Source organism: Spinacia oleracea, chromosome 3, assembly GCF_020520425.1.
Source record: "Spinacia oleracea cultivar Varoflay chromosome 3, BTI_SOV_V1, whole genome shotgun sequence".
Taxonomy (NCBI): Eukaryota; Viridiplantae; Streptophyta; class Magnoliopsida; order Caryophyllales; family Amaranthaceae; genus Spinacia; species Spinacia oleracea.
This window is the reverse complement of record NC_079489.1, coordinates 147,871,433-147,881,789: the sequence shown is the minus strand read 5'-3', so window position 1 is coordinate 147,881,789 and position 10,357 is coordinate 147,871,433. Positions and strand designations below refer to the sequence as shown.

Genomic DNA, 10,357 nt, shown 5'->3' with positions numbered 1-10,357 from the left:
GATAATCAAGACGGATCTGATCGTGTCGGTGAACCAAGTAGAGGAACGTCAAGTGGAGTTCTTTGTTCGTGTCCGTTGACAGATTATTGTGGAAAACACGCTTCGAATGTAAGTTTGCTTAATTTGTGCTTTATACATGTTTCCTGGCTTTGGGGATTGTTCCGCACATGTTATTATGCTTAACTGTATTCCCCTACAGATCTTACACTATACATACCATTGCTCGTCGGCCACCAATAGTACGAGTCACATGGCCAGGACCTCGAAAGGGGGATAGCACGCACCAACTTCTACTCCTCCTCCACAAATACCTCCTTGATCATACTGCCATTCCAGCACTGATTTTCATAGTCAATTAAGTCTGACACTCGCAATGCCATATCACTGTCCACTCTTGGTGTTGGAATAAAGTGAGTTCCATTCCCGGGCATCCAGGCCTCATACCATACTTTGATTGATAAGCCATTCCCCACACGCCACTTTAACCCTTCAAGTAATAGAGATTTTTCCCCCCACATGCTTCTCCAAGTGTAGCTTGGGTCATAACCCCTTCTTGTCTCTACCAGATTCGAGTGTTTATAGTACCGCGCCTTTAAAACACAACTCAACAAGGACCTAGTTTCCATGCTAAGCCGGAAACATTGTTTTGCGAGGAGTGCTTGGTTAAAATACCTCAAGTCACGAAAACCCATTCCACCCATTGATTTTGGTAGACATAAATAGGGGTGTTAATGAGCTGAGCCTGCTCGTGAACTACTCGATGCTCGGCTCGACAAAGCTCGGCCAAAGCTCGGCTCGAGTGGGCTCGACTCGAGTTCGAGTTCGGCTCGAGATCTTAACGAGCCAAGCCCGAGCTATCCTTGGCTCGGCTCGAAAGCTCGTGAACAAGCTCGACTTTTTTATAGTCTAAAATATTTTGTGATTTGGAGTCCCACATTGGTGGATGTACATATGTTGGAAAGTTTTTCGGAATATATAAGGACACCAACATTAACAATAACACTATTACTAATAGAGGAGCGACTCATTTATTCTACTACATGAGTGTAATATTAATTGATATATCTTAGGAACTACAACCTTAGTTCTTTAATTAAGCTCCCCCACTATTTTCCCCTCTCCTGATAAATCTCACGATAATATGCTGGTATAGAGATACCAAATACAGTCAAGACACATATTTTCATATCTTCTAGCCAAGTGTCTACTTCATCCTTTGGCACATGTGCATTCATAAACTAGGCAATGAATTCTTTTTGTCTCTTGCTGCTTGTCCTCGATAGTAGTCCTAAAATGGTGGACAATTTCCTCATCAAGTATTGTACGAGTATCATTAGCTAGCATAACCAACTTCATACGGAGTACATCATTACATTCACCTGGAGTGTTTTTGAGCCCCTGTATGGCTATACCCAGTATAAAAAGAAGACCTTTTCAATGATTTGGAAAACTGCATCCAACATCTGAATTGAGGTACAAAATCACTAACCATGTTCTTTTGTTCCAGCGAGCAACCGGGTAGTTTGGGTGTAACCTAGCGGAAGAAGCGATTTTTCATTGCATATTATGGTTTAATTACCTCTAAATTTGCTTATTTTTTTGGTTTAATTACCTCTAAATATAGCAAAAAGTATAATGAATTGGAGTAATATGCCTGATATTCTAGAGATGGCTAAAAAAACAAATTAACTTGTCCCACATCGGTTGGATATCCTAAAGCAAAATAAATAAGAAGTTATAAAATAAAAATGCGCTTACAAGTTGTCTCCTTGCTTAAAATGCAACAATTTGGGCCTTATAATTTTAGTTGGGCTGAATTGACAATTTAAGTTAGCTTTAGCAATTGAGCTGAGCAGTGTACAAGATTCAATATCGAGCTTTTATAAGCTCGTTGAGTTTCATTCTTGAGATTTTATAGGCTCGTTGAGTTTTGAGCCGAGTCGAGCCTTGTTTCGAGCTCGAGCTCGAACTCAATTTTTCAGGCTCGTCGAGCTTCGAGCTCGAGCCGAGCCTATGCTCAAGAGTTTCGAGCTCGAGCCGAGCCTGCCTAAGTTCGGTCTTGGTTCGGCTCGTTAACACCCCTAGACATAAAGCCTCTCATCGATGCCAATGTATCTTCCTTTCTGATTCTTTATCACCCATCAAAAGCGTGATAAAATTGAGTGAATTTCATCGATTAACCCATCCGGTATCTTGAAACACTCATCATATAGGCGGGGATTGCTTGTGCCACCACCTAAATTAAGATTTCTTTCCGGGGGCGTGACAAAAGTTTCTCCTTCCACCCTTGCAAGCTTTATTGCATTTAGTAGTACTAGTTTTTGCTCTCTTTTTTTTGGATTAAGTAAAAGTCGTGTACTTTCTCATTTTTGGAGTATGTAATTACTGTTAAGGAAAAATTAATCTTTGATTTAATTTTACCTTATAATCACATACGGAGTACAACTAACCAATCCCAAATACAATTTAAAACCATAATCCAATAATAATAATCATAAAAATCCATAATTTAAAACATAGTTTAAATAGAATATATTAGGAAGAGGAGAGTCATACCGGTCGGCCTTAAGCACAGCGGTCGACGCTCGGTGGTGGTGGCTGGCACTAGTGGAAAACTCTTCATTTTCCTCGCCGCATTTGCGTCGCACTTCAAGACAAGCGACGCAATTTTTGAATTTTATTCTGAAAATTTATCATTTGCGTCGCAGGTTAATATGGTGCGACGCAAATGACTAGTAGCCATTGAGAATAAGTCAATTGCGTCGCTGGTTTATTAAACTGCGACACAATAATAATTTCAGTTGCGTCGCGGTTTAATAAACCACCGACGCAAAGGGGGATGAGTAAATTAAAGTCATGTGTGTCGCTGGTTTATTAAAAGGCGACGCAATTGACTAATTAAATTAATAATTTTCTCACCCGCGCCATCAAACACACAACTATCGCAGTTTCACACAATTGAAATAACACCAGGACAGTTACACCCTAATCGAAAAAAATAAACAAACGCTAGTACTCCGCCGGCCATCCCTCGCCGGCCGTCTTCTACTCTACCGGTCGTCTACACCTACTGCGCCTGCCTTTCACCGTCGCGGCCGCCGCCTCCCTGTTTTCTCCCTCCTCTTCTCCAATTGGTTCACCACATTGATTACACGTACGTTTATATTGAATTTTTTTGTTATTTGTTTTGTTTAATTTGAAAGATTTAGGTTGTTATGAATTTTATTGAGTTTGGCCCTATAATAAATTTGGACTTTTTTTGTTTGGAATTCCCCTTAAAGAAATTTGGATCAAAAGGTTTTTGTTTTATTTATTTATGGTTGGGACTTTGAGGTTTTGTTTTTGTCATATATGATGTGGGTTTTTGACAATTTCCCTTATTTTCTCTGCTAAGAAGAAATCTCAGGTGGGCAGTTGGAGTTGTTTTCTGTTAGTTGAATTGATATTTTTGGTGTTTTTATGGAGCTCAAAGATCAGTGAATTCTCCAAGCTTTTCCTTACAAAAACTAGGTAAGCTTCCTTCCAACTTCATAAATAAATATTATTTGTTAAGATCATTGCTTTGGTTAAATTTGTATTAAGATCATTTCTTTGGTTAATATAATATTCAAATCATAGGTTTCAACAACAACTGTTTAGATTAGTGCATGATTAGTCTTAGGAGGCTGCAGTCAGCATCTGTAAGTTGGTATTATTTTATGACTTTATCATGTGTGCTTTTTGCATATTTCTTACTCGCATTCTTCCATTTTCCTCAAGTACCAAACAATGGAACACATAGTAGATTACGTTTATGTTGTAGAATGAGAAGTGTTTGGATCATGTTTATGTTGTTACAGAACTTTGGTTTGTGAATTTTGTTAGGTTATGACAAATATAAACAATATATTTCATGCGGAAAAACCATAAAGCCAGGAATCCAAATAAATTGCCACATATTCAATTAGCATAATTAGGATACATACAATGTGATGCGTGCCTTCCCTAGCTGCTCCCGAACCGAACAAGAACAAGTTTAGGAATCCAAATGTCGCCCCTCCGTAGATAGTCCACAGCACGTTCGGATCCGCCTTAGATTCAATTAACTAGAATATTATCTAAGGTTTTATGTTTACTCGGAAAGCTTTATTATTAATTTAGGAAAATTATTAAATTCTTTCTTGAACTTAATGTATTTGAATACTTACTGAATTGCATTATAAATTGTGATTATGAACTACATATTTATAGGGTGGAAATAACGGAATTAAATTCTACTAGGATTCCAATAACTAAATCCATTAGGATTCTAGTTAAATTATATCATTATAATTTAATGTTTAATCAAACACCTAAGTATTTCAGATTTAACAAAATATCCAATTTGAGTAGAATTAGGAAAACGAGATTACTTCACAAGGAAGTAATCCTAACCGGCCAAGGGAATGGCCATGGCACCGCACAGCCCACCCCATTGCACAGCCCGCAGCACGCAGGCCCAAGGGCGCTGCTGGTTGCTCGTTGGCCCAAGGGCGCTGGCAGCAAGCACGCGACCCACTGGGCGGCGCTGCTGCTCGGCCTGCTTGCTGGGCGCTGGGCCTGGCTTCGTGCTGGGCCTTGCGTCTTGCAAGCTCGTCCGTCGATTATTTCGTACGTCACGCTTCCGATTCTGTAGACACCTACTTTTGTCCCCATTCCCGCAAGGGAAAGGTTCGATTATGAAAACGTAAATCTCCACTTGACAACGCATCTCCTATAAAATAAACGAATCTCGATTCCCCATTTCATTTCACCCAAAACCTGCTATTTATGGAAACCTGCTAAAAATAGTAACTGCCGTAAAAGGTAGCTTCTAAAAGTGGCAAATCATAAAAGATAGAAACCTGTCAGAATTAGGTGTTGCATTCCGACATAAATCCTAAATGAGATAGAAAACTGCGAGAATCCTATTCCTAATATGATTCGGAAATAAGAGTTACGTATTAATTAAAATCCTAACGAGCCTAGAGTTCGTAACGGGCCCAGACGCATTCCGTCATAAAATTGATACGCGCTAAAAGAATCGAATTAATCTCAAACTCTACGGATTTCAGGAATCCGAATCTGACTAAAGAAAACAGCCCATACCCTATTTTCAACGCCTGGCTCTGGGCGCCGAAATCTTCGGCGCCCAGGCCTGGGCGCTGAAAATACCTGGGTACGTGTTTTTTCCTAATTCTTTGTGGATTAGAACTCTGCAATTCTATCTTTCCACGAACTCTTCCCTATAAATAGGCCCCTAAATTCGACATGAAAAGAACACACAATTATATTCTGAGTATTGACTCCAACCCTTAGCCTAAGCCTCTCGCTGCGAAATTGTTCACGCGTTCTGTCGCAATCGATCCATAAATCGAACAGAACGTATCCTGTCCCATAATTGAGATTCGTTAAATAAAAAGGAGAAATAGCAAAGTCAAAGTGGTTAGTTTTCTGAGAACCGTGACGCACCTCTCAAGGGTGCGTCGTAATGTGTCCCTTTTCGATGATTTAACTGCTTTCCTCGCCCTTTTTATGAACCGTTAAACTAACTAAATCTGATTGTTCTATCACGCCTAACAAATATAATATTTTTGGGAAATCGGATTATCATGCTAGGTCCCTTAATGCTATTTAAATCAGATAATCACGATCGAATTAGTATTATATGTTGCATATTGCTAAAATCAACTCAGATTAGTTTAATAGTTAACGCATGTCCCTTCAATTATTTATGCTGAGCTAGTAAGGATATCCTGCCTCTGGAGTTATCGACGAGCGAAGTACTCCTCTTGGTAGTTACAGTCCCCCGAACCCTCAATCTCTACCTTGCGGGTGTATATTGAGAGATCCCCACACCAGGGATCACAAGGGAACCTACGGCCGTCGTGGTCAAACATAATTGCACTCCCTTTATGTCACGATAACCGGGTTTTGTCAGTTTTTCTCATTGTCGTTAAAAACTGAATGGTGACTCCTATATTACTAGTCAATTGGGTGTAAACTCACATGAAATCCAATTACACTTGATTGAATAAAAAGAATCGTCACACCCACGAGGGACGAGGTCACGCATTAGCCTCGCGCTTTTTCGACCCCCTCACAGTGGCGACTCCACTGGGGATAGTGAAGGAAATACTCGTGCTTGTAGGTAATCAAAATAGCCGAAGGGTGAAACGATCCTACCCCGCGTCTATTTCCCCATCAAGTTGGGACGACCTGAAAATCAGCATATTAATGTGAACGGACAGAACATCATAACGAATCTCGACTCCCTCGGGAGTTGGGACTAAGGATACCTTTTTTCGCCAATAGGGGGGTGCATACGCCGCGCATGTTTCCCACTCGGTACTTGTGCAGGTAGTACACCTATCCCGAACCCAATCGCTCGCCCATTAGGTCCCTCTCGCCTGCATGCCCCCTTGGCTTGCACTTGCGGGTTGGCCTCTTGAGCGAAATTCGTCTGTTGAAGACACTACCTTGACCGGGGCATGTGTTGGATCTACGATAGAAGCGGTACCAAGCCAGGCGCAAATACTACCCATAGAAGCCTATCATAAACTACATGACATATTTAATTTTCAAATCCATGTTTGTAATGTAGTTATGTGTAGCGAACTATGTGACTATGTTATGATTATGCGTACGAACAATGCTAGACAAATAATGCTAGAAAACCAACGACCTTAAAAATTGCCCAAACATTCATAGACTAATTTGCCAAAGAGTTATACCAAAACACGTGTTCCGCAAACCCGAATGATCGCCACAAAATAAGCGACGCTCGGGATGGCCTGTAACGAATCCCACAAACGCTGTTACGCGTAAAGGACGTTATTAGGCAAGCACGCAAGTCGAAGTCGCATAAACAGAAGACAGAAAACGAGAACCAGCCAGGGACGCATTTTCAACGCCCCTGGCTGGGCGCCAGAATTTCTCACGCCCCTAGCTGGGCGCTGAAGTTGCTGCTTGGCCTTCTGGTCAGGCGCAGCAGCCTCGGTGCCCGGGCGAAAGGAAAATACGTAGCGCAAAAAAAAATGTTCATCAAAAGAATTGCTACGAGGGCGTAAGAAAAGCACTCGATTTCAAAAAGCGACTCGTGAAAAATTAATAACTCCTTGTGTCGCTGTTGGGCCTCCTACGACGGCAATGCTCGGCACCAAAACCGAACATGCTAACAACTATGAATGTCACACGGGCAAGTGTTTCGAAAATCCAAAGAATGACCAAAATAAAAAAACCAAAAAGTGTACCGACAAAAGAAAAAGTGAAAAACCAATTTAGAAAGTCGAAGTCCAGACTAAGTAATGCTTGAAACTTTGGGAACCTAAACTTTAGCTTATCTTATACCTAGGACTGGTCCTGCCACTTGGTGCCGATCATGGAATCAACGGTTAGTGCGTCTCAAAGATACATCTCCAACACCAGGTTTAGTAACTCCAAGCTCCGTCCGTCGTCCCTCATTTCAAGGATCTCCGCTTCCCCAACCTCGATTCGCACCTTCAAACATGTCCATCGAAGATTTGCGAGACCAGATGGTCAAAATGACCCAACTTATGGGCTAACTGAAAATGGAAAATGAAGCTTTAGCGGCTGCGCAAGCCAAAAATGACCTCGATAACGAGAAGAGGATTAAAAAAATGGTCCTACAGCAAACCATGGGGAGCAAATACTTCTCCCTCGATCCTGAACCTTTTCCTGGCAAATTACCAAAAAAGTTCAGTTCATCTGACTTACCAAAGTTCAAGGCCACGGACAACCCCCGTGATCATCTACTGAGCTTTGTGAATGCCATGAACTTGAAAGGCGTGGACAAGTCCATGTACTTACCTGCCTTTCCTTTGTCCTTGGAACCTGTGCCGCTCAAATGGTACTATCACCAGGACCCTAAGCTCTTCCCCACTTGGGAAGACTTTGTCAATGTCTTCATCAAGCAATACTCGTCGAACATGGACTTCCAAGTCACCATGCGCGAGCTGGAAGTTCTCTTCCAAAAGAAAAATGAGGGTTTCACAACCTACTTTGCTAGATGGAGGGACCAGGCGGCCCAGCTAATCAATAGGCCTCCCAAAACAGAATTGGTCCAAAAATTCATTGACAACCTGGACCCGGCTTACAGACAACACCTTAGGTACCTGGGACTCGACACTTTCAAAAGAGTTTATGATGTGGGAATAAAGATCGAGGACGACCTCGCCAAAACCATACAGAGCAAACCCACATATAAGACCAACACCTATAATCGGGGTAACACATCCCAAGCCCAAGAAGTCCATGCTGTAGAAGAGACTCCCGCCCGAAGAAACCCTGTAAGATGGGTCCGAGACCGAAAGTTTGCCCCACTCGGGTCAACTTTGGCACAAGCCTTTGAAAGACTAACCAATCAAGGAAAGTTGAGACCTATAGGCCCCACCCGTGACCCTCCTGTCAAAAGCAAATATTGGGTCGAAGGTACTTACTGCAAATTCCATCAAGGAAATGGGCATGACACTGAAAACTGCTGGAGTCTAAAACATACGATCCAGGACATGATAGAGGATGAAGTGATACCTCTCCCTAACGTTGGCAAACCCAACAACAACAAGAGCTCACTCGGCTCTTGTCACATCTCTCTCGACCAACCAGAGAATTTCGACCCCACGGTGTATATTACACCTCAAGGTGCACCACTCGCTGTGGTCCCTATGGATCGAATCGAGAGGGAAGTGTGCGGTGTGTGGAATGATGATGCTGAAGATATTTACCTATCTCAAGTCTCGGGCCAGGATCTATTCACCGAAACTTGGCCCGGGTATGCTCTCATTGACACCACCCCTCAGGAGCCCGAGGTCGACAACCTCACCCGATCCGGAAGGATATACCAACCGGATATTCACCCACCTCCTATGGACGACGTCCCGGTTAGGCAAACTCTTGAGAATGGACGGCACGCCACCGTCGCGGAAGTCATTGAAAATCCTCTCCTGAAACAACTAAAAAGAACCAAGGCTGAGATTACCATCTGGGATCTTATGTGTACTTCAAAGGAACATCGCGAAAAGCTTATTCGCTCACTTGACCTCATCTCAGTACCTACAGATATCACACCCGACTCATTGGTTAGCCATGTCACGAGAGATGCCGGGGAAAAGGCCATAGTTTTCACTGATAAAGACTTACCCAAAGAGGGGGGTGCTCACAATAAAGCCCTTTACCTAGTGGTTGGATGCAAAGGACAAAACATCCCCCTAGCGCTCGTAGATAATGGTTCGGCGGTTAATGTCTGCCCATTGCGAACCGCCCATTGCGTGGGGCTAGGAAACGATGACTTCCAAACCTCCACGCAAGGGGTACGAGCTTATGATAACTCCCGAAGTCCTGTATTGGGAAAAATCAACCTTACCATACAAACCGGGCCTGTGGCACGCACCACGGAGTTTCAAATAATCGACATCAAGCCCACTTTCAACCTCCTCTTGGGGCGACCTTGGCTCCATGACTTAGGAGGTGTGGCCTCTACCTTGCACCAAATGGTTAAACTTAACCATAACGGGGTAATACTAGAAATCCGCGCCCCTCCTCTCGACGTCAGCTGTACTATGGTTGGAACGGCCGAAACTGCAGACGACCTTTATGGGTTTCAAATGGAAGAAACAATCCAGTTCATCGAAGAATATGATCCAGCATTCCTAGACCCGCATGCATCCCGAGTCATCCCTAGAATGCTGTTAGCTCAAGGTTATTTCCCAGGAACCCCATTGGGCATAAGGAAGAAGGAATACACATTCCATCCTTTCCCCGACAAATCTACTCCCTTTGGCTTAGGTTATGAACCAACGGAGGAAGATATTGCTGACCGCCTATCTAGGCTACGCCTTAACAAATCCAAACAAACCACCCTCCTTTCCCCATATCAAAGGACCCTTAACGGGATGTTCGTTCGGGAAGGAGAAGAACACCCATGCTGTGATTTCCCTGAACCCTTCGTTCAGGATGGCTTGCTAAAACCCGGATTTGAAATTTTCCATGACTGCCACACCTTGGATGAGGCACCCCACCTCACCAAGACTAAAACAGTTGAAATATTGGACAACCAGGCTCTATGGACATTGTTTAACGAATCGAGGCCAATGGAGGACGAGACTGTGATGACTACCCTAGCTTTACAAGATGAAGGTTTCGATCCAACCCGGTTAATCTCTCCTGCATCAACACTAGAAGAGGTCGAGAACGGATGGGTGAAGACATATCAGTGGGTCAACGCAAAAGGAATGGAATTCAAGATGAGTACCGGTGAAGGACCGAAGTTTTATGAGACTAAACCCCAGGCTTGAGCCACATAGAGCACCATTAGTAAAAAGCGCCTAGTAGTTCTTTAGAT

General features: G+C 42.9%; 1 protein-coding gene across 1 annotated transcript; it reads right to left on the bottom strand.

Moving 5' to 3' along the window:
* Positions 1-290: 290 nt before the first annotated feature.
* On the bottom strand, positions 291-701 carry LOC110779160 (uncharacterized mitochondrial protein AtMg00310-like). Its single transcript, XM_021983690.2, has one exon. The coding sequence runs from the start codon at positions 699-701 to the stop codon at positions 291-293; it is 411 nt and encodes a 136-aa protein (XP_021839382.2).
* Positions 702-10,357: the final 9,656 nt, after the last annotated feature.

Excerpts from the sequence above, each read along its gene's own strand:
- LOC110779160 (XM_021983690.2), bottom strand. The coding sequence starts at position 701 with ATGGGTGGAATGGGTTTTCGTGACTTGAGGTATTTTAACCAAGCACTC.